The sequence below is a fragment of the Odocoileus virginianus genome, chromosome 3, assembly GCF_023699985.2.
Source record: "Odocoileus virginianus isolate 20LAN1187 ecotype Illinois chromosome 3, Ovbor_1.2, whole genome shotgun sequence".
NCBI lineage: Eukaryota > Metazoa > Chordata > Mammalia > Artiodactyla > Cervidae > Odocoileus > Odocoileus virginianus.
The window spans coordinates 42,859,275-42,882,336 of record NC_069676.1 but is presented as its reverse complement, the minus strand read 5'-3'; the positions used below and the strand labels follow the sequence as shown (position 1 = coordinate 42,882,336).

The 23,062-nt window shown below is 53.8% G+C and overlaps 1 protein-coding gene across 9 annotated transcripts in view; it reads right to left on the bottom strand.

Moving 5' to 3' along the window:
* Positions 1 to 21,663, bottom strand: part of JADE2 (jade family PHD finger 2) — a 50,659-nt gene extending 28,996 nt beyond the window's left edge. For 2 of the 9 annotated variants that reach the window (XR_011486849.1, XM_070465386.1), the window contains exons 1-2: positions 10,970 to 11,027; positions 8,968 to 9,056 (exon numbers count right to left, since the gene is read on the bottom strand). Coding sequence is in view for 8 of the 9 variants with exons in the window: in XM_070465386.1 (XP_070321487.1) it covers positions 8,968 to 9,056; positions 10,970 to 11,027 (147 nt within the window). In the remaining variant the exon portion in view is untranslated. Of the gene's footprint in view, positions 1 to 8,967; positions 9,057 to 10,969; positions 11,028 to 11,200; positions 11,370 to 11,389; positions 18,361 to 19,103; positions 19,192 to 19,576; positions 19,696 to 19,858; positions 20,239 to 21,412; positions 21,517 to 21,581 lie in introns of those variants that run through there. The other 7 variants (XM_020908037.2, XM_020908033.2, XM_020908032.2 and 4 more) reach the window with 7 other exon arrangements.
* Positions 21,664 to 23,062: the final 1,399 nt, after the last annotated feature.

Here is a 23,062-nt window from a genome sequence, read left to right as displayed (position 1 = left end):
AAGCCCTACGTGGTACATCTAATGCCCTGGTGCTCTGAATGCCATCTTGCCCCTTCCAGAGCCCAGTGTCACTGTGTGCCCCTCCAAAAAGGCACTGGTGAGTCTGAAATCTCTTGCTGTTCCCTTTTCCTGAGCTATAGTTCAAATGCTGCCTCGTGGGATCACCCTGATCACTCCAACTCAGGGTGGCCAACCACCCAACAGAGCCACTTTCCAGCCCGTAGTCCTGTCTCACTTCTGAGTATGTATACTTCTGAAAATTAACTGGTGTGTGCCATGTTCCCTGCTTCTTGGCATCTCTCCTGCCACACCTGTCCTGTTCTCTGCAACATTCTCAGGGCTTGGCAGGGTGACTGGCACATAGTAGATGCTCGATAAATACTAAGAGAATGATTAAATAAATGAGTGAATAAAAGGGCCCCTCTGGGGAGTTACCTGATAAGTCTGATGACCACAGCTGGCTCCTTGGCAGTGCTTTTTGAACCCCCATGAACTGGAGAGACATGGATACATCCAGAGCTGAAACAACCCAAGTACGTGGAGCGAATGGAGCAAGAGGCAGCCCTGGTCTGCAGGTGCAGACAGAGTGCCAAGCCACACCAGCGGGGGAGAGGTGGCTCTGTCCTAAGAACAGGCTTGGTGCTGAGAACTCAAGAGCAGGAAAGGATCCCATGCTCAACTCAGCTAAGGAGATTCAGGAGAGAAAGAGAGTCTGGTCCCAAGAGAGTTGCAAGCTTCACGTGGTGTGACTGGACGCCACTGGCCCCTTGGGCAGAGGACTGATGGAAGGAGAGGAAAGGCAGCACTATCTTACAGGTACCAGTCAACGCTTAAAAGAACATAGTGTGCCCAGCACCAATCTAATGGCTGTCCTTCAATTAACTGTTAGCCCCTATTCCAACTCTGTGAGGTGGATGCTGTTAGAGGAACGTGGGACTCAGGTTAGTTTAATAACCTACACAAGGTCCTACATGTTAGAAGTGGCAAAGGAACCCAGACAGACAACTCTGGAGCCATCCAGCACTCCTCGGCAACCTCGTCCCTCTTGGCCACCTGCTCACTGCCAATGCCCTTGAATTAACCCAAAGCCAAATCAAGGGGTTTCCCCAAAGGCTGGAATATGCAAATCAGATGGTGACCTCTGCAAGTTCCAAGTTCTCCAGTGGCTTTCTACTGTCTTCTCACTGCCCTCAGGACGAGCCACGACTGCATTAGTAGTCAGTCTCCCTTCCAAGCACGTCTCACACTTGGCACAGGGGAGGACCCCACTGGGACACTTCTCCCTGCCAAAGTGGGGGCAGCCTGTTTCACCCTTAGGGTGTTGCTCCAGCCCACAACTGCTTGAGGAAGGCTTCCCTGATGCCGGGCTGGGTTCTGGGCTTCCCCTGGACTCCCAGAGCCCCTCTACTGGTATCCCTTGGTTTCCTGCCAGGTCTTCCCCACTAGAAGGTAAGCTCAGTGAGGTCTGGCCAGGCTACAGGCTGCAACAGTGCACGCAGGGCCTGACACATGCTAGGTGCTAACTAAGGCTGAATGATTGAAGAGGCTCCCGTGGATCTGCCACCATCTTTCTGGGTAGCTGCCCGAGGATACAGCTGGGGACTGTCCCTTCCAAAGGAACCCCTGAATACTCATATAAAACCTGTCCACAAACAGGGCAACCCAAACATCTTTCTGTCTTGAATCGCCAAAGGTTAGGCTTCCAAAAAAAGGCTCAGTTATTCTCCTAAAATGCCTCTGAATTATTTACGAAAACTAAATAAATAATAAAACGGACACTGATGAACTGGAGGCCTTGCCATGGCAAGGAAGTTGGAAGCTGGAAAACAAGCAATTTTCTAAGAATGTGAATGTTTACTATTTTTCTCTTTTGGCAGAAGTTGACAAATTGTCTTTAAAGGTCTGCTGCCTAGCAACCAAGTTCTGCTGAGCTGCTTGCGAGACGTTAATTGTAGCTTCTTCAAACAGTATGAAGAATGTTTAAAGGTCTAAAACTCTAACCTAGTAACCAACGTGAGTGCCAGAGGTGCCAACACAGCTCTGAAGAGAGCTGGAGACCCTGCTCTGCCCAGAAGTGGGGAAACTGCATGGGGCTTGCCTTCTAGTTCCTCTTCCCAAGAGTGAGACCACAAGCACTGAAAAGTCTATCGTGCTTTCTGAGCCTATTTCCCCACGGAGAACCAAAATTGAGCTATGCCAGAAAGCATGTCATGTCTCAAGACTGACATGATCTCCAAAAGCAGATGAAGACGATGACAAGGGCAACTTTCACTCTGCTATCCTCAGCATTCCTGTACATGATCATGAGATTTATGAATATTATTTGAACATTTCATCCTGGGACCTTGGTTTCTGCTTCCTTTTCTCAAGAGTAAAGTATTATATATTACAGTGTATTTCAGACCAAGAGAGGCACCAAGGGGAAGTTCCGTTACTTAAGGAAAAGCCCCAGCACTTATCGTAATTACAGAATACAATTATCTGTGTAATTATTTGTTTAATGTCCATCTCCTCTAATAATCAAGCTGAGAGAGGCAGAGACTATGTGTCCCGCTTATCATTGTGTCTATTTGTAGCACAATGTGCCTGGTACACAGCAGGTATTCAAGAAATGTTTGTGAAACTAGTGAGTGAGTGAATGAATGAATGAACCCCAGGATTTGTCTAAATCCTATATAACTAAACGCTGAAACTTCCTCTCCTGCCTAGCAGGGACAGTGAAGGCAGAGGGCTGGCCCAAAGGATTATCCAGGCAGAACTCAGGAACCGGTCTTGGTTGCTGTCCCAAAGCCAGTGAAAATGGCTTTGGCCAGGACAGCCTCTCCTTGCCTTCTATCCACATCAGAAGGCCCAGTGCAAAGCTAGGAGTGGCCGCTCTCTCGAATCTCCCAAAGGATGTTTGACAGTCTGTCTTGCAAGAGCCAAGTAAAATTACTACCAAATGCCTCATTTGAAATCACTGTGTTTTTCTGAGCACCTCATCTCATTAGAAAGGACAGCTAACAGTGAAAAGTAATTGCCCTGCTGTAGCATGCTAGGTGCTATGCTAAACACTTCATATATACAATCTCACCTAATCCTCCCACTTTACAGATGTGGGGACCAAGACTCAGAGAGGTTAAACCACTTGTCTGAGGTCTGCCCTGTGCTTTAACCAATGCAATCCAGCCTGCAAACCAGTCTGCTATTTCTTCTCTTAAAAAAAAAAAAATCTCTTTCTTGGGCTGGAAATTGATAAAGAGTATCTCAGCCAAGAGCATACTTAGATACTTAAAATTAAGCATAAAACACCAGAGAAGGGCTCTGGAAATAGCTTCCCAGTCCCAGTCAAGCTACCACTAGGCTAATTTGGTCAGACACTTACACACACACACACACACACACTCAACATCTCTTTCTCTTTCACAAGGATAACAGCACTTCCTGCTCTTAAAGAGAATTTATTACACACATTTCTTTTGCAAGACAAGTCCCAGAGGCCGGGAGGCCTTTCCAGCTGGCGGGAGCAGCAGTGTTTCCGACTGTATGAGAAGTGGATTCTGCCCCCCACCCCAGAGCAGTGGGAGGCCCAGTGGAAGGGCTCCCCTCACCGCCCGCCTGCCTCCCAAGGTAGCAAAAGAGCTGTTGGCTAGAAACATGGCTCAAAACCACAGGGTCAAGCAAAAAAAACCCTTTTCTGGAGAGTCTCCTGTTTCACTCTCAAGTTTGGGAGAACTCTGCCTTTCACTACAACATATGCCATCACTGTTTTAATATACAATATTATGTCATTTCAAACATTTGGATAACACCTCTGCTCCTCCAGGAAAGCACCTTATTTATCCCATGGCTTTGAACCCCAACACCATCTGGCCACCCTTGCGTTCACCTAGGGGGGAAGGGGCCCATTTTCAAAAGCAATGGGTCAAGCAGAAATGCAGCATTTTCACCCTCCACTCGTTGCCCTTCCTAGGGAAGGCCATCCTTACATAGGAACTTTCACAGACACTGGATCTGGAAGACCTCCACTGCTGGCAGAGGCTGTTGACAGGGTCACCTCTTTCTCCCAGGCCCTGCTCCAGGGGTGAGAGGTTGAGCACTGGTGAGGGGCCCCTGTGGAACCCACTGAGAAGCCCCCCATTCTCTCATCTCAAGGTATGTACAGTTTGTCACCAGGGCCTAAAAAGGAGCCCAACTCCTGCCCACCCCGTTCTGAGACCATCCAGGCTTCCATCCCAGGCATGCGAGCTCCTCCTTCACTCACGTCTGGGTTCTCCCCCCACCCCTAGGCTCCACGGGCCTCAGGACAGGACAGTCACACCTACAGAACAGAAACTGCAGGACAGCACTCTACAGACAACAACCCTGAGGCTCACAGAGAGACTATACTTGCCCCAAGTCTCACAGTTCCTCAATGGCAAGCTGGCTACATCTCTCGTAACGGACACTTTCCTGTGCAGCACCTGCATCCTGCTAACAAAAGACAAGCTCCCCAGGGACAGGGCCTGTGCTTTCTGTGTCCCTGGCACTAGGCTGGGCCTCAGAGGTGCTCTCGAGTGTTTGCTGAGTTTAATCACTATCATTAAGGTCCTAAAGACCTATCTCCCTGCCTGTTGGCTGACTTCTGGGGACTCTGACTTCCTGAAAACACAGATTTCTACCTCAAGAAAGCCTGTCTGGGAAATCCTCACTTCTCAGCCTGCTCCTCCATCTGCTTCTCTGCCCCATGCCTGAGGAAGACATAGCTTCAAAACAGCAGTCTTCCCAACCACCTGGCTTCCAGGTCTCTTCTCAAAATGCCCTTCCCACCCATGCCAGGCTGAGGGCTTAGCAGAAACCTGTGAGTCCCATGGCTGCTGTGGGAGAAGGGAGGAGCTGTGGGTGATGCCACAGCCACATGGTCAGCATTTGTTTAGGTCACTGAACCAGGCTGGAAGGCCTTCCCTTCTTCCCTCAACTTTCAGCGAGGACCAAGCCGGAAACTCCCATTTAGCAGATCATGGAAAAAGGTCTACAGCAGTAGTTCTCAACCCTGGCTTCCAGCAGGAGGGCTTTGAAAAAGTACAGGTGCCTGGGGCCCTACTCCAAAGCATTCAAGTCAGAATTCTTGAGAATGGTATGGGATAAGGGTCTGATATTGGTATTTTAAAAAATAATCCCTGGTCTGTGATCTCCATCAGGCTCTCAGAGGTATGACCCACAAAGTTACATTCATGCTATTTAGTGAGACAGGCCAGGCCAGAAACCCAATGCCTATAGCGGCTCCCCCGGGCTAGGATAATCCCATCCTCTCCTTCAGGACGGGCCTGGCCAACTTAAGCACCAAGGGACAGAGCTCAGCTTTGCTGGGATCCCACTGGCAGGCAGAGCAGAGGAAGGCAGCAGCCTGTGTTCCTGGGGTCAGCCCCACCTTTTCCTTCCACTGTCAAACGGATCCTAGGGCCAACTTCAGACTAAGTGTACTGCCACCAAAACTCCTAAACCAGCCTCCCAGGAATCCCAGGGCCTGTTCTTTCAGCCCCAAGTACTGAGGCCTGCAGTCCCCTCTCAATCAGGCTGAGGAAGCCACCCACTGGTTAAGGGCCAGAAAGAGAAGCTGGGCCTCAAGGCCTCGGCCCTGTCCAGGGTCCTGACTCCTGGTCAGATCATTCTGTTCCAGCCTGGGGCCTCTCCCTCTGGTGTGTAGGGCGCCCCTTGATTTGCACCCTCAGAGTGCATGTATCATCTCAGGGGCAGCCCTGCCAGTCTCGTCTAAACCCTTCCCTAAACCATTGCCTGCGTTTTCCAGAACTGGTGGCTTCTCTATGCGCCAGTGCTGCTGTCATGCTAAATACTCCTGATGCTCAAATCCCCATTCATCACCGTCCATCTTCAAAGATGAGGAGATGAAGAAACCTCCCAGTCCCGTGGCTCTGCATGCGGCTACCAGGAAGGGACTCCTGCACCACACACATCAACTTGCATGTACTGAAGCTGGGAACTTGAGCCAGACTGGGAGCAGACCGTGTGAACAGCCTGAAAACCACCCCCCAGGCTTCTTACTCTGGGACCGAGTGGGAGGGACTCCAGAAGCCCTTTCACCAGGGTGTCGGAAGCCCTCAGCCCCCAGCACCAGAAGATTAGGAAGGCCTTTCTCTCCAGCCCGTTCAGAGAGAGAAGGGACAGCCAGTGAAGAGATTTAGTGCGAGCATTATCTGCCGCCAAATCCTCGCTTTCATCTCCGCCTTCTCACGAGCCAAATCATTTGGAAGCTTTCATCGATAGTTTCCTCTCTGCCCCACGAAAACTTGGAATTTATGCCGGCTTATGGCTCAGTCTCCTTGCTTAGGGGACGAGGGAAACCTCGCAGGCTGCTCTCCCCCTGCTGTGGGAGGAAAAGCTTGTCCTTGGCGACAGTTCAAGACAGGGAAGACTTCCTCAGCCCTCCAGGAGCCTAGGACTGGAGGGCGTCAGAGGCCCCCCTGCCCTCGCAGAGGCTTCTGGGCTTGAACCCAGGGCTGCGCACAGCCCGTCCCCATTCAGCACCCGAGCAATGGTTCGATTCTATTTTTAGGTGAAGAAAGGTTCAAAGGCCCTGCACAGGAAAATCCAAGAGGGAGGGGAATTCTCAGCGCCATGCAAATCACACTTTCCCCTCAGCCTCTACTTGACACCTGTTTCCCCTAGCCGGCAGCCTATCCTAGGTATTGATAGCAGCCAGGTCCCCAGGATCTCCGCCCAGGGCAGAGGCCCCTCCTCCTCCTGCTGCTTAAAGTGAGAGCTAGGGGAAGGAACTAAGCCAGCCCCAGGGGCTCCCCAGAACTTCCCCTCCATTCTCCAATCTGAATAGCCCACGAACACAGTGAGGAGGTGAGATTCTCAGAGGCGGGTTCCTCAGCTTCAAAACAGCAGGGTGACTACTGCCTTTCAGGACATGCTGCTACTGCTAAGTCGCTTCAGTCGTGTCCGACTCTGTGCGACCCCATAGACGGCAGCCCACCAGGCTCCCCCGTCCCTGGGATTCTCCAGGCAGGAACACTGGAGTGGGTTGCCATTTCCTTCTCCAGCCTTTCAGGACCAGGGAGACACAAAAGGTGGCTAGGGTTTTACTAATTCAGCCCAAGTAGTAACTGGGAGCCCTTGCAGCTCTCAAGATGAGGGTGTGGGCAGAGGAGTGGTCCCATGGACTCCCAGGGCCCTATCACACTCTGCCTCCTACTTCCCAGTGCACAAGAACACAGCCTGTCCACCCAGTGAGCAGGGCTACTGTTAGTCACTCAGATGTGTCCGACTCCTTGCAACCCCATGCACTGAAGCCCCCCAGGCTCATGTCCATGGAATTCCCCAGGCAAGAATACTAGAGTGGGTTGCCATTTCCCTCTCCAGGGGATCTTCCCCACCCAGGGATGGAACCTTATTAAGAGACTCAAGAACAACATCCTCCCATGCCCACCTCACTCCCAGCTTTTATTCCAGTCCTTACTGCATTCCTGGAGATTTCGCCTTCCGTCTCTACCCCTCCACTGTGGGGCCAAGGGAGGACAGTTGGTTAGGGGATCAGAACAGGAGGCTTCAGAACTCAAAACAGTGTCCCCACCTCCAATTCCCACAAAAGATGAGTCCCAGGGTAGGCCAGCTGCGCGGGGAGTCCTTTTTCAAATGCAAGGTTCTCTGGAAAACACCCCTAGGGACTGGCTAAGGACAGCAGCTCCTGGATCACCACTGCTGCGAGGAGGGGAAAAGAGGTTGCCAGGCTCAGAACAAAGATATCTTCCTTCAGTCCAGGCCAGGGCCAAGTGCTTTGCCCTAGAATTCTGAGCCTTCACACTGGTGCTGTTGGCCCCAAGAACTTCACACCTTGACTATATATATAACTTCAGTTTCCTTACTATAACAGGAGGGTTAAAAGAAGTAAAATGTCCAGCCCGTGTGTGTGTGCTAAGTCGCTCAGTCGTGTCCAACTCTTTGTGACCCTATGGACTGTAGCCCGCCAGGCTCCTTTATCCATGGAATTCTCCAGGTAAGAATACTGGAGTGGGTGCCATGCCTTCCTCCAGGGGATCTTCCTGACCATCGGATCAAACCTGCGTCTCCTGCACTCCTGCATTACAGGTAGATTCTTTACCGCTGAGCTACCGGGGAAGCCCTATGGGCTGCAGAACAATGTCTCTCTCAAAGGTCAGACTCAAAACCACCCCACTGGGGACTCAGGGCTCTTGCAGCCTCATCTGTTCCAAAGGTCTCTTCTTTGCCCACTATAATGCATTAAAGACCTAAGAGGGAGCAATGAGGCTCTAGGATGTTATTTTCAGGGGCTACAGGAGGCAGGGCCCCATGTCCATTTGTCTACCGACTTCCAAAACTCTCTACAGCTCCCGATGTCATGAATGTCTCTACCTGTCCCAAAAGATAGGGTCAAAGCAGGAAAGGAATAAAGCGCAGATGCACCTGAAATGGGCATAATAAAGAGTGGATGGCCTAACTGGATGACTCTGAAGACGCCATCCTTCTTCAGCGAATCCTGTCACTCTTGGTTCAGCCTCCAAAATGTCCCATATCCTATTGCTTTTTACTCCACTGCAATCACCCAGCTCTAAGGCCACCATAATTTCTCTTCTGGACAAATGCTAAAGAAGCCTCCCTGCTCCCACTCTTGCCCATCACATTCCCTCCCCCTTACAGCAGTCAGTGGGACCTTTCATTAAAACATCAGAGTATGTCATTACCCTGCTTAGAATCCTTGAAAGGCTCCTCCCCTCACCCAGATCAATAGGAACATCTTTACAACAACCTGTAAGGTTATGAGAACTGGCACTCCCACCCTTTCCTCTCAATCACTTCACTCAGCCACACTGGTCTTGTTTTGCAATGACTGCGTCCTCTACCAGGAATCCGCTCTCCCCATACACCTGCACCTCCCCCACACAGTCCTCCCTCTCCACAGGTCTCTGTTCCTGTCACCCTTCCACTTCTGCTTCATCTTTCTCCAGGATACTTGTCATTACCCACCTCGGAGGGTTTCTTTTCGTTCTGCCGGGGCCAGCCCGATTTGGTGCTGCTTGGCAGTTTGGAGCATCTTGATGCAGATGTAACATGACCTGCAGAGAGAGCACAGCCCATGAGGGGCCCCTGGAAGGCCAGGAACACCACCCACCCATGTCCAAGGAAAGGAAACCTGTAAGGCAAGCTCTGGCTTGAATGTTTAGGAGGTGGAGACCTCTGTGAGCATCTGGTGGACTGTCCCTGCTCTGGGCCTCTCCAATGATGAATGGGGTCATGACGCATCCTCCACTCACCAACCAGAAGAGACTTGGGAGGTGAAAGGCAGTGGGACAAGGACTCAGTATTAGCTTTCTGTGTGACCCAAGAGGGTTGCTCTAAAGTAGACCCACAGACTTAAGCTTGAGCCCTGGCTCAGCCACTTATTAGCTCCTCGTGATGGGCAAATGACTCAGTCTGAGCCTCAGCTTGCTTTTGTATAAAATGGGGGCAGAGAGTAACTGTCTTCAAAGAGTTTTTGTGAGAATTAAATGATACCATGCCTGTAAAGTCTTAGTACAGTCCCTTGCACGTGGCACTGCTTTGATACACACTACCCATTATCACTCGGGCTCTAAAGGCCCTTGTGGGACTACACTAAGATTGGTCTCCATTCCTATGGGTCAAGGAGCATAGCCTAGGTGGGCAGTGCGGGGACTGGTGAGAAGGGAGTATGCCACAGCCCAGCCCAACTCCAGTGCAGATACAGGGCTCAGCTGCCAGGCGCTCTCCCCTGCAGGTGCCTGGGGCTTCAAGGGTTCCTTTGCCTGAAATAAAGTTAGAAGCGGAGGACACTGAGACAGGCCGCAGGCAGCATGACTGCAGTCACAGACGGCCAGATGTTGCGATCTACTGCCCCGGGGAGGAAGAGCCAGCCAGGTCAGACTCCAGAGCCAAGCTGGAGTCTGAGCAAACAGACCCCAAAGGACAGTAAAGGAAACCCGGAGGGAGAGACAGGCGAGCACTGCCTTCTCATCCTAGTGCATGTGTTCCTGAACCCTCAGGTTCCTGGGGTGACAGAACTCCAGGGACTCTAAGGGAGCCTTGAGGCTCTCCCCAGTCCCAGCTGCTCACCATATATGTGAACAAGCTAAGTCTACAGCTGCAGGGCTCCAGGCTTTCACCTGAGGGCACCACTAGGTGGGAATCTTCCTGGCAGCGCATCTCTCCTACACAGGGCAGAATGGAACTCTTTACTACGACTGGCTCACGCAGGCCTGGGTTCGTGGGGCACCTAAGAGCTGCCTTCTGGTACCAGGGACAAGCCCTCACCTAACGCAAACTTTTTTGCCTCCGCATTTCAGAAGAGGCTCCCTAAGCCCCATTTTCTGTGTAAAAGTGTCCCCCTCTATCCAGCTGACACACCCAGCCCCCACACAAGTCTATCTCTGAGATTCTACTGCCAAGATCCCATGAAGGTCAGGCTCCTTCATTAATTTCTCCAGCAAACATTTACTGATCACCTATTATGTGCCCCATCTAGCTGGATATGGCAGTCAGCAAGTCATGACCTCTCTTACCAAGGGGCTTACTTTGATAAGGAAGTGGCACTTGGTTAGGAAATAACACTGATTAGGCAATTATAATGAAGAGTGACAGGTTTTTTTGCCTGTTGTGTGGACACTTCCACAGGGCCCCGACTCAACAGCAGGGCCAGAGGGAGTGAGGTGTGTTTCCAGCAGCCCGACCAGCACAGGCAAAGGAAGACCCAGAGTGGAGTTGATCTGTTCCAACCAGAGCAAAACACAGGGGTTGCGAGCGAGAGGGTAAAGGGGAGCAGAGCAGAGGACAGCAAGGCCCCAAAGGCCATGGTGGTGTGGGGGCTCTCAGAGGAGCAGAGGGACCCGGGCTGCTTTATGCGTTCATCAACACGGACACTCTGGAGCAATGTCCCACTCCCCCAGTCTGGGCCTGTGGTCCTGATAATTATTCAAACACTGTCCCTGCAGGAGCCCCACGTGGAAGGCCTTACTGTCGGTGGTGTCAGAGTTGTCGCTGCTGATGGAGTACTTTCGCCTCTTCTCTTCCATCTGCAACGAAAGTAGGCCCCATTATACTCACAGGCGGCTCGGGAAATCCTCCACCTCTCAGAAAACTGCCCGTCAATCTACCTCCCCACACTCGCCCCGCTGCAGAGGAAGAATGAGAAGAAGGCCATGCCCTAAGCCTTCTCCTCAGGCAGCCTCCCCCTTCTCTCACCCACCTACATGGGCCCTGGGGCTGGGGGAGGGGGCAGCATCTCTCATCTCCTGAGCCCAGAGCCTCACACAACAGAGAACCTAGTCAAAGATGACAATGAGGGAGGACAAGAGGGGTCAGTAGCCCCAGAATGAACAGTGACTTGGACCGGCCTCACCCCAGCTCCCTCACCCACCATGGAATCCCCTCTCACCTGCAAGTTGCACGTGGTGCCCTGCTTGAGGCAGAGGAGGGAGGGCACAGAAACAGACAGACTCTTCCAGGAGGACCAGGCGATGGGAGTTGAGGGACAAGCCAGCCCACAAGCACTGAGCCTGCACTCTGCATATCCTGAGAGTGGCAGCCAGAGGGGCGCGGAACTGGGGTGGGGGCAGGGAGGCCCCACGCTGGGTTCCCAAGCCGCACCAGGCCAGAGTGAAGGGGCTGCTGCGCTGCCCACCCTCCCCTCAGTGTCCATCTCCAGGTAAAGATACAAACTCATTTCCCTCCACTACAATGTTTAGCTTCAAGGTAGAAGGGCGGCTCTCCCATACTGAGCTCTTTCCCCTACCCGTGCCAACTCAGCTATCTCGTGTTCCTAACAACCTGGGGAGTTGTGAGCTATTAGCTTCATTTACTGAGGAGGCTCAGTGCCTTGTCCTGCTGGTGACTCGGCTGAACCGGGATTTGAATCCACGTGGTCTGATCCCCGAGCCCACACTGAGCTGCCTTTGTGCCCTTGTCAGCTCCTGCCTGTTGGAAGTGCTTTCCTACCCACTATTTCCTCTAATCCTGCAGAGTCCTGGGTGGCAGAGCCTGCTCTGGTCCCCTCTTGGAGGGGAGCACAGTGAGAGACTTGTTAACCTGCCTTAGGTCTCACAGCTAGTCAGTGGCTGAGTCCCAATTCAGAGAACAGACCCGGGGCTCAGAGCCCACGGGGCTTTGCACCATGTTTTTGTCAGCCTAGACCCTGGGCTGCCTCACTGTACACAGGAAAGGACAAGGAGCCAGTGTCAGTAGGGAGAAAGCCCAGCTGCCAACCAACCGGGCTGCCCAACCCCACTGTGAATCCCATTTGCCACCTGCTGTCACCCCAAGTCTACTCATGCGGAGGGGTGGGACCCCTGGGAGGGGTCACCTTATTTTACTGTGGCCTTGCAGAGGCCTTAGGAGCACTGGCTCTCTAAAGCGGGTTGCAATTACCCAGAACTCTGAGCTACTCAGAAGGACCCTCTGGCCTCAAACTTGACCTTAGCCAGGAGCTTTTCTCCACCCCCATGTCTCCCAAGAGTAGGGTCAGGATGAAAGGTTCACTGGGGCTGCTTGCTGCCCAGCTGCAAAGGTGGAGGCCAAGGGCTCTCCAGAGGGTGTGGAGGTCTGGAGGCATGCCTGGTGGAGAGAAGCATGGATGCCAAGGAGGCAGGAACCAGAGTTGAAACAGCTAAGTACCCACTGCTTGGGGAGGGGCGCATCCTGGCACACAGGGACCCCAATGAGGCCTCAGAACTGGCCCTTGGTGCTGGCGGGCATGATGGCTGCTTCCCTTTTGCAGGTGGGGACAATGAAGCTCAGAAGTTAAGTGACTTGCCCAAGATCACAGTTCTTATAAGAGGTTTCTCTGACTCAGGAGACCATGCTCTTGACCTTGAGACTACTCTGCCTCTGTGTAGCCCAGTGGCTCAGGTCATAGACTGAATGATTGAATGGGGCAATAACACTCCACTACCCAGATCCATGTCCATCCCTGCTGTCCTCTGGGGTCTGCGTGTGACAGAGGTGACTGTAACACAACTCTGACTCCAGCCTGAATCTTGCCAACCCAGCTGTCACAGGTGGGGTAGGAGCAGGGAGAGAAGTGCTCTTCATGCACCCATCTGTTTTCTTCTGAAATCCTCTACATGAACTGCATTTTTCTTCATTTCCAGCAAATAGGCACTTGCAAGCCAGGCTGTCCCATAGCATAAAAGCAGCAGCACTGGATTCAGGGAGGTCAAGTTCAAATCCTATCTCAACCCCTCACTAGACCAGGGACCTTGGGAAAGACATACTTCCCCAAAGACACAAATTGGATCTGGAATTAAACATAAATCTCCTGAACTTAAAATGCTGGCAACTGATTTAGATATTTAAAACACTTAGAGAGGGCCAAACTAAACACATCTGTGGGCCAGAATCAGCTGGTGAGTGAAGGAGAGCAGCATAAAGCCCTTAGCACAGTGGCTGGCATTCCATATGGGTGCTGGTTATTAATACCACAGCAGACTTAGGCCAGGTGAACAATTCTACCAGCAGCCACCTGAAGGCCTCCTCAGCAAGGCAGTGAGCTGTGCAGTAAGGAAGGCCCCTGACAACAGGACCCCTTGACTGCCAGGATCTCTTCCTGCTGCTGTTTCCTGCTGCCCAGGACCAGTGGGACCTGTCAGCACGCAGACCTGCACCCCACCCTCAGCCAGCTCCTCCATGAAACACCCCAGAGTCCTCCTGGACAGTGTGTTATTATGGGAGCAGATTTTGCGGCGGCTTAATTGGAATAATAACTAGGCTTCAGAGGGAAACCACTGCTTTGCTTCTTTTCTTTGAACCAAGTCTGTTCGAAAGGTCTCCCTGCCTCAGGTAAGCCTCTTCTCAGTGGCCAATGAAGCCTCAAATGAGGCCTGGCCTCCCCTGCAGGACAAGGCTTTGCCCCATGATGTCCCCCTCCAACCCAGCACAGAGGACACGGAGGATTCCTACCAAAGCTGAAATCCAGGGCTACACATGCAGGTGGGGATGGGGGTGCCAAGACTTGACCTTGGCCTCTCGTTTTTCCTCTCTACTGGCTCCCCTAACCTCTCCCAAAGCAAGGTCTGCCCTGGGAGAATATTCAGGGTCATGAGGCACTTATTTTTAGGGACAGAAAGTACCACAAAGGAGACTCTGGGAAAGAAGTGTCCCCTTTTCCTGCCATTGCCACCAGTCTGCTTGCACTCCTACACCTTCCCCAGCTATGGAGAAACTCTCCTCTGGGAGTGTGGATGTCCTAGGGTCGCCTCAGTGAGCAGCCTTGCTGTGGCTCCTCCACCCCACCGCTGACCCTTGGCAAGTGCAGTGGGTGCTCCCTCCAGAACACATGGAGAATCCAGCCACCTTCCCCATCTTTACTGCTTCCACGCTGGTCCAGGCCAGTCTCATCTCTCGCAGGACTCCTCATTCATCTCCCAGCTTCCACTACTGCTCCCTTATAATTCAGGATCCGCACAGTAGCCAGAATGATCTTCAGAAAACATACATCAGATCATGTCATATGTCCTATTTGAAATCTTTCACAGGCTTCCTGTTGATCAAGGGCAAAACTCAAACTTCTAACCATAAGACTTTATATGATCTGGTCCCTGTTTTCTGCATATTGACCACCAGCCCGTTTCCTACCACTTCCCAGTCAAACCAGCCTCCTTTCATTTCCTGAAACAGACAGTCCATGCCATCAGACCTGTGCACAGGTGTGCTCTATGCCTGTAATGGTCTACACAATCTAGGCATCTCTGACTTTTCATCCTTCAGGTTTTGGCTTAAACATCACAGAGGTCTATGCCAGCTGCCTTATCTACAGAAAGCCCACCACCCAGTTACTCAGCTTCTTTAGAAGTGTCTGTTGAGCTACTTGTTGAATGTCCTTCTCCTTCAGAGTATATGTTTCACAACAAGAAAAAGTGTAACTGTTTGGATCCTTGCTGGTGCCCAGTACCCCTTTGAGATGTACCTAGCACATGACAAGAGTTTGGTGCACACTCAGTGCTGAGTGTGCTCTTGTCCCCTCCCCCCAGAAGTGTGGGGCCACACAGCCCAGCAGCCTGCTCACAGCCTATGGGAGCAAACACCCCAGCCCCAGATTTCGACCTGTTTGCACAGCCCGCCTTCCCCGTCTTAACCTCACACGTTTTCCAAGAGGCTTTATTTGGTTGGGCTCCTGGCTAATGATCAATGTCAACTCAGTAATAGGGCAGCAATTTGGTGGCAGATGTTTTCTTGGCAGCACTAGCCACTGGTCTTAGTGGGGACCTCAGGTCTGGACTTGAAACACCAATGCCCAATGCCAGCCCCCTTTAAAGACCTCTCCGCAAATAAACTCAAATAAACACCCTGGGCCTCCATTAACGCCCCTCCAGCTGACCCTGGAAACAGTGGGTCTTTCAGGCCTGCTACTGCGGCAGCTCCCTGGGCAGTTAAAACAGCCCAACCTGGCCTCCGGCCTCTCCTCTCTGGGGGCCACCAGGCCTGCCCAGCCTGCCACCACACACAGCAGGATTTCGTCTTCCTCCTTTAAAAAGGGGAGGAAAAGGCTTTCAAGCAGGCAATTTACCATTCCAGACACAATCTTTCAAAGAGAAACAAAAACTCTCCCTGTCTGAGGCAGACCGCTAAGGCGTGTGTGTAATAAGATGCTAATACAATTTAATGATATTTCGGCTGGAAAACCTGTCCTCAGAGCCTGCTTGTGTCGGGAAGGCCAGACATTCAGAAAACAAGAGCTGCATACTCTTAAACCGTTTTAAATGGGGGTCAGAGCCCCACTCTTTCCTATCTCTCATTAACTTTAATGCCTTCTCAGGGACAGTAACTGCTGTGACAACAGTGATTTTGTACACACAGATCCTCAGACTTGCTTCTCCAATCACAGGGAATCCTAACCCTCCTCCAACACCCATCGCTGCTCGCCTGTCCCGGGGGCACCCAGCTCCCCTAGAACACACTCTCCACACCCACCATCCAGACCCAGTTCTGAGGACATGCCAAGGGGATCCTTGGAGACAGAAAGGGGCTTTGTCTACTTTGTCCTTCAGCACCTTCGCACCCTACCCTCCACCACAGAGAGGGCAAAGTTCAGCCCACTCGTTCCATGGATGACTGCCCATTGGCAACTGCAGGGTCCTTCTGATTCCTTCTTCAGAGAATGGAGCTGGCTCTCTGGCCTACCTTAAAGGGGAGAGGTCAAAGGTCAGCTGCGTTTGGGTCCTATCCAGGCTATTAATAGTAAGAATTGCTAATACCAATCAGGTGCTTACCCCATGCCCGGCTTTGTGCTTAGTCTTCTTTATGCAATGTATCACTTAATCCACACACCCACCATGAGGTAGGTACTGTCAGTAACCCCATTTGCAGATGAAGAAACTGAGGCATGGAGCAGTTGCCACAGCTGGTGACTGCAAAGCCAGCACTCAAACCTAGGCTGTCTGATCTTAGAGAGAACACCTTGCTCCCACCTCGGGGGGTGGGGGGAGGAGGGGTACAGCATACAGTGCACAGACCTGCAACTCGGGAGTATGGTTGGGGTACTCCAGATTCTTACGGGTTTCCTGAGAGTCTCCCTGGGTTCCTCAACTTTGAGACACATGGTGAGGCTCTTACATGGAGGACAGGGCAAGGCACAGATATTCCCCTCTTCACAACTTCAACTTGCCCCCCCACCCAGAGACCCCAAAGGGAAAACTGTGAGTCCCAAAAAGAGCCTGCTGGATGAGCTGTGAAGAATTTGGACTGGAAGCCTCTGACTTGGGTCTTGGGTATAAGATAAGTACCTCCCTGATAACTGGAACAACGATTAATACCCTAACCCCCAACCTCAAGGATGTGGAAATCAGTGCCAAAAGCCTAGCCTCAAGATTCTGGAAGGCCTTGGGGTCTGGGGATCAGAGTTCCACCTCACCTGTCAACAAAAGCTAAGTGGAGATTTCCGACTGCCTCTTGGATCAGTGTAATTGGCCATTCAGTCAGGTCATTTAGGGAAAGGAAAAGCACGTTGGATGGGAAATGTTCTGGAAACATTTGCTGCATCCCGAGCCCAAACAACTCTACCCTTAAACACTTCAACTCCAAAAGTGCTGGGGAGACCCTTGGCTAAGCAGTTTCAAAACCAACACTCACTGCAAGTCTTGCTGCCTGGGGCGAGGACTTCCCTCAGTGAGGCATTTGCTGCGGAACCAAATGCTTTTCCACTCTAGACAACAGCCAACAGCACTTGGGACAACTGAGAGGCCTCCAGATCAAACAAACATCCCTTTTTTCCCCTACCATGCAAACTTTCTCAATAAATTATTCGCCCACTTCGGATCGGATCAAAGCCTGTTTTCGCAGCCTGTGACCTAAAAAGCAAATAGCATCTCTTAAACATGAAAGCCCTCCTCCCTGCCTGGGTCGGCTTTATTACTCATTCCTTCCTCTTACAGTTATTCTGTTGTTATTTTCCTTCTCTGCTTGTTAGATGGTTCTGCGAGTCCCAACCCGCCTGAGGAAGATGGGACAGGAGAGATGGTGCCTTCACTTGGGGCCCTAAGGTGGGAAAGGAAGTCAGGGTCGGGGAAAAGCCAGCACCCTGGGAACCCAGGAAACAGGGCCAGGCCTGGTTGGCAGCTCCCTGCCCAGCTCTTCTGCCAAATGTCCTACTGGGAATTTTACCAGTGAAGGGAGGGAGTTAATGTCACCCTGGGAGGAGGGGCCAGGCGGCCCTACCACCACCCAGGCCCAAGACTAAGTTAGCAAACATAAACGTTAAAGGGACATCCTGACAGCTTGTCTGGCCTCAAAGCTCAGGGTTCCTCCCCCTTGCAACAAAGGCAAGGTAGCAGTCAGTTGTGTCCTCTCAGCTCCTCGGTTAGGAGTGCAAACGCGATGCCTCCTGATGACCCCTGCAAACTTAAGACCCTGTATAAAACTTTGTGTCTTGGAATTCCAAAGTGGGGGGGGGGGGGGGGGGTGGACAACGAGAGAGAATGCTAAGCGCAAGGACAAGGTTTGGGAATTTGCAGAGACCAGAGGCGCCGGATGCTTCCTGCCCTTGGCACTGAGCAAAGGGAAACACAGCCCTTCCAGCCCCCACCAGCCCAGGGCATGAAACCAGCAGACAAGGTGCTAAGGAAAAACGTCCCGGCCGGCAGCAAAGGCTAAGGGGATTGGGAGGGGGGTGGCACTCGCCTCCAGCCTGCCCCTAAAGGTAGTCCACGGGACAGCAGGCTGGAGGCGCGCCGGCGTGATTCTGACCGCGGGAGCCGGGAGGAGGAGCCGGAGGTGGCTGCGGGGGGCTCCAGCCCAGGCTGGAAGCGGTTCGGGCAGGGGGTGGCGCCGGGAGGTGGCCTTGACCCGGGAGCGGAAGGAGGAGCTTAGGTGTAACGGGTGAGAGTAGTCGAGTCCCTTGGGGGTGGCAGCTGTGTGTGGTGGGGGACAGAGAGTGTGTGTGGGGAGGGTGGGTGTCCTGGGCCTCTAGAAGCTACAGTGAAGCCTTTCTGCTTGTCTCGCAGACCTCCTCCTTTTCTGACATTAAAGCTACGAACCACCAAGCTGACCCCCTCTCATTCTTTGGCCTGAAGCACAGGGTATCTCAGAGGCCAGGGATAAGCGGGAAGGGACCGGAGGGAGCCACAAGTCTGCACCCAGGCGGAGAGGAGGCGGGCAGAAGCCGCTCCGCAGGCGCAGGCGAGTGGGTGGGAAGGAGGGAGGGAGAGAGGGAGGAAGGAGGTGAGGCCGGGAAGATGCCACCGCCGGGGGCGGGGCGGGGCCGGGGATCCGGGAGAGGGACTGCAGCGGTGCTTGGTGGGGGCGGGGGCTGCAATGTCACTCATTTGGGGGTCAGGTGTGTAAGTCCCAAGCTCGGGGCGCCACTTGCCTACATCCTCCCTGTACCACCCAGGGATCGGGGAGGAGGCGGAGGGCAGGGGACTGCAGAACCGTCCCCAGAGCGGGACGCGAACCGGCAGAGTTGGGAGAAGGTAAACAAGGGCCACGCCCCCTGCCGTCGCCCCGCGGGCGCGCACCCGCCGCTCCGGCGGCCGCCGGTACATTTCCACTCCCAGCAGCTTTTCTCCCCCGCTGGACTCCCGCGCAGCCCTGGACGGGGGGGCTGCCCCCGACCCCAGCCCGCGCCCCCCGCGCTGGAGCTGTGCACCCTCCATACTCACCTGGAAAGGGTATCCCCCGCCCCTCCAAAAAACTGCTTAATTTGTGCAGAGCCTCCGCGCCCGGGAGCCGAGCATGCTGCCCCCGCGTGCATAGCCCGCGTGCACCCAGCCGGGAGAGGGGGCGACAGGGCGGAGGCGGTGGCCCCCGGAAGGTGTCTGGGACCGAACCGGCTGCACGTGAGCCCAGCCCGGGGTCATGTGCACCGGCTCGACCCGGTTCGGCGCCCGGACGTGCTGCGTATCAACAAAATGAAACTCGGGGAGACAGGAGGGCAGATAGCCCCGGGTCCTCCGAACCTACGTCCCCGGCCGCGCGACCTCCTCTCCGCACAGGTCTCCCGCCGCAGCCCCTCCGCCCAGCCAGAGCCCGCGGGGCAAGTTGCAGCCCAGGCGCGCCCCCGCCCGCCCGCGCCCCCTCCCCGGCCCAGGGGCGCTTTGCCGCAGTCATTAATAAAGAAGGTCGCCAAGCTCACCCTTCCAAAAGTTGTTGTTGCATGCGCCCCTCTCTGCCTCCCCGCAATGTACTCTTTAAAACACGACTGACCAACATGCGCAATCTCCCCTGTGCTGTGCATCGGCACCCCCCCCCCCCCCCCGCGCGCGCTGGCTTCCTAGAACAGGCAGCCAGCAGGAGAGAGAGGGAGCGAGCGAGCAAGAGAGAGAGAGGGAGCGAGAAGCGCTGGCAGATCTGTTGCAAAAACACAAAATAACGCCGTGGAGATGCGCAGGGCCAGTCGCCGGGGGCTGGATCTTACCTTGCTCCGCGGTGCCCTTCCGAGGGGCGCTACCCACGGTTACGCGCCGCGGCTGGGGCCGGCGTGGGAAGGATGCTCCTGAAACCCGGAGCTCCTGGGGCCGGCGCGGGCGGGCGGGGGGCGCGCATCCATCCGGGGTCGTGGCGAAGGAGGCGGCCGGGGCCGTGGGGTCCCCAGCACCGCACCCTGGCCGGGGACGGTCAGCGCGCTGGACCTAAGCCCTTGACGCTAGGAGTGGGCGCAAAGTAACTCCATGGACGCCTCTCACCCACCCCCCCAAATAGCCTCCAACTGCGATGGCCGCGGTCGGCACCATTCACCAACCCCCCTGTGTATGTTTCTGTTTCTTTTTAAACCAAGACTTCCTTGTGATCTCTTTAGCAAAAAAAAAAATGTGTTGGGTGGGGGTGGGGTGGGGGCGGGCGGGAGGAGCGAGGGAGGGGGAGTCGCCACTTTTTCCTTCTTCACTCGGATCTCCGCGCCCGACCCCCCCGCCCACCCCCCCGCCCAGTTGTTTGGCTCCAGCCGCGGGTTCAGGTAGCGTTGCAGGCCTCCGGGTGGAGGGTACCCTGCTGGGCCGCTCTCTTGCCTGCACCTCGGGCCTGGACTCCCCACGGGCTCTGGGGCGCCCCCAGCCCGCCCTGTCCCCAGGGCCGGGCCCAAGCGGCGGCTGCGCCCGTGCAAGTCCCATCAGGTCTGCTCACACTTCACACACTCACACACATACCCCGCCCCTCCACTCTCACTCACACTTTCTGCTCACACCCCGCCCCCTTCGCGCCCCACACCGGGGCGGCGCCCCCCGCAACCTTTAAAAAAAAAATGCAAGCTTATACTTAAAAAAATCTTTTGGCGCCATATTAATGACGTACTTAAAATTTGCCATTTCTCCCTGCGTCAAAAAGACGTTTCTTTGCAAATAACAGCCTGAAGGCGACACTCGCGGAGGGAATGAGGTTTGCACAGAGCACCCCGCCTCCCGGGGTTCCAGCGCTGGAAGACCCTCGCTCTAGGCCCTGCTGGTTAAATCGCTGGTTTAAAAATGCGAAACGAATAAATCGCGTGGCGTTTTGCAGCGCCAGAAGTGAGCAGAAAGTGCTGGCAGGAGCGGAGGGGAGGGGAGCGCGCGAGTCTGGGGGAGGGGGCGCGGCTCTCCTCCCCCACCCAGAGCAGATGGAAACTAACATCCCGGGCTGGGGAAACTTGAAATTGTGGGCGACCTAAGAAGGAGGGGCGGTCCGTAGAGAGGGTCCCTCTCGGGTTCGTCGCCCCCTCCCCCCGCCCGAGTGCCTCTTGGCGCCCGGCTCAGCCCCGCATTTCCGGGGGGTAGGGAACGCAGTGATGTGTGAGTGGGTGGGTGGCTGCACGTCCTGGTCCCAGTAGGAGTTTGCCCGAGGGTATCCACTTCCCCCTTGCTCCTTCCCACTCCCCTTAAAGGGTTAAAAACCGAGGGGCAACTTCCAAGGATTGGCACTTGGCGAGGAAGCGGGGCGCCCCTCTCCCCACCCTTCGCCTCCTCGCCCCTCCTCCTCCGGCTCCACTTCCCGACTTGACCTTGTGGTGCACAAACAGTGCGCTGGGATCCTCGCAGTTTCTGGAAGAAGAGCTTGCGCTCGCCAGGCAGGCGGGCTGTCGGGCGGCTCTCGGGCGCTGCCGGGGCCTTGGGTCCGTTCCCGGAGCCGCGAGCCACACCCACCCAGCCCGCTGCGCCCGCCGCACTCACCTTCTCTCGAGGAAGGAGCCTGGCTGGCCTTCTGGATGGGGAGAAGTGGGGGGCAAACTGCAGCCTTCTCAGATGCTCCCAGCTAGGGAGGGGGTGGTCTGGACTCAGGCGGGGTTTGGGGGAGGGGGAGACCTGGGAGCCAGGCCCAATATCCTCAAAGCATCATTGCCAACTTTTTCTAACCCCTCCTTTCTGGCTGTCCCTCAAAGATGATCCAATAATTTCTTCAACCTCACCTTTGACTTTGAAGGCACGTGGGTGAGTTGTGAACTGAAATAGGAACCGCCTCCCCTCTCCAAGACTGAAGGTTGTTTATCCTTTTTTTCCCCTCCACCCCTTCTGTGGAAAGATAAATATTCAATTTACATAAGATGACATTTATGTGACAATTAAGAAGATTCCCTGATGGAATGTTGTGAACACATTTGCTTATAGGAGAAATAAATCCAGTAATAAACAAACTCATAATAACAGCACAAATCCTCCGACAGGGCGGATTGTCTACACAACAAAGAGGGAGATGATGGATGCTGAAATAAGCACTTTTTGCCACAGGAAAGAAATACGAGCTCCGAGGGAGTCACTGCAACATTTCTCTTCCTTGGCCTTCATTCACAAAGTCTAAGGAGGCTTGCCAGCGAGATTGAGGGGCTGGGTATCACCTCCCAATTAGATATGTTCCAGCCTTCAGTAGTCAGTTGGTAGGTTTTCCGAACCTCAAGCTCAGTGCCCAGAAACAGGTGTCCCAGACTCTGAGCATGTAACAAAATGGTTAAATACGGAGGCTCTAATGCTGTCTCTGCAGTTCCAAGGCTGCTTCATATGCGCAGGTGAATTCATCTCTGGGTCTCTTTTTCCTCTTCTGTAGAATGGGGTGGTTGGAGGCTTCCTGAGGCCATGTATACATATATATGGACTTTAAGTGTATAGCAGGGCCTGACTTAGTGTATACGATGCACATTAGCACTTTCCCTGGTGCCTGCATTTTGGAAGGGTGCGAATACACTCCCTGAAAGCTGCTAGCACTGAGAAACTGAGGGACATATTAAAGGATCTCCCACCGTGGGCCAAAGGGAAGGCCAGGAGAAAAAACTGAATGATTGTGGACTTCATGGTCAAGGTCCAGATGGTAGCTGCATATCTGAGGTGAGAGTGAAGGTACCAAGCTACAGTGGCACAGTTGAAGGGAACTGCTCTTGTTAGAGCTAGTTGTAGAGGGTTTACATGTAGGAGAGGACTGGACAGGCTCCTCCTCTTAGCTATCCTGATCCCAAGGCAAGCAGTTATTAAATGACCTAGAGGAAGAAGAGGGAATGAATGACCATTTATAGGGCATCTTCTCTGGGCTGTGGACTGTTAGTCATCCTACTTCATCCTCAGGAAAACTGCATGTTACCTATTCAAAAGATTTAGCAACTTACCAACAGTCAAACAGCTAGCAAGTAGTAGCAGAACTGTCACCTAGTCCAGCAGAACCCAGG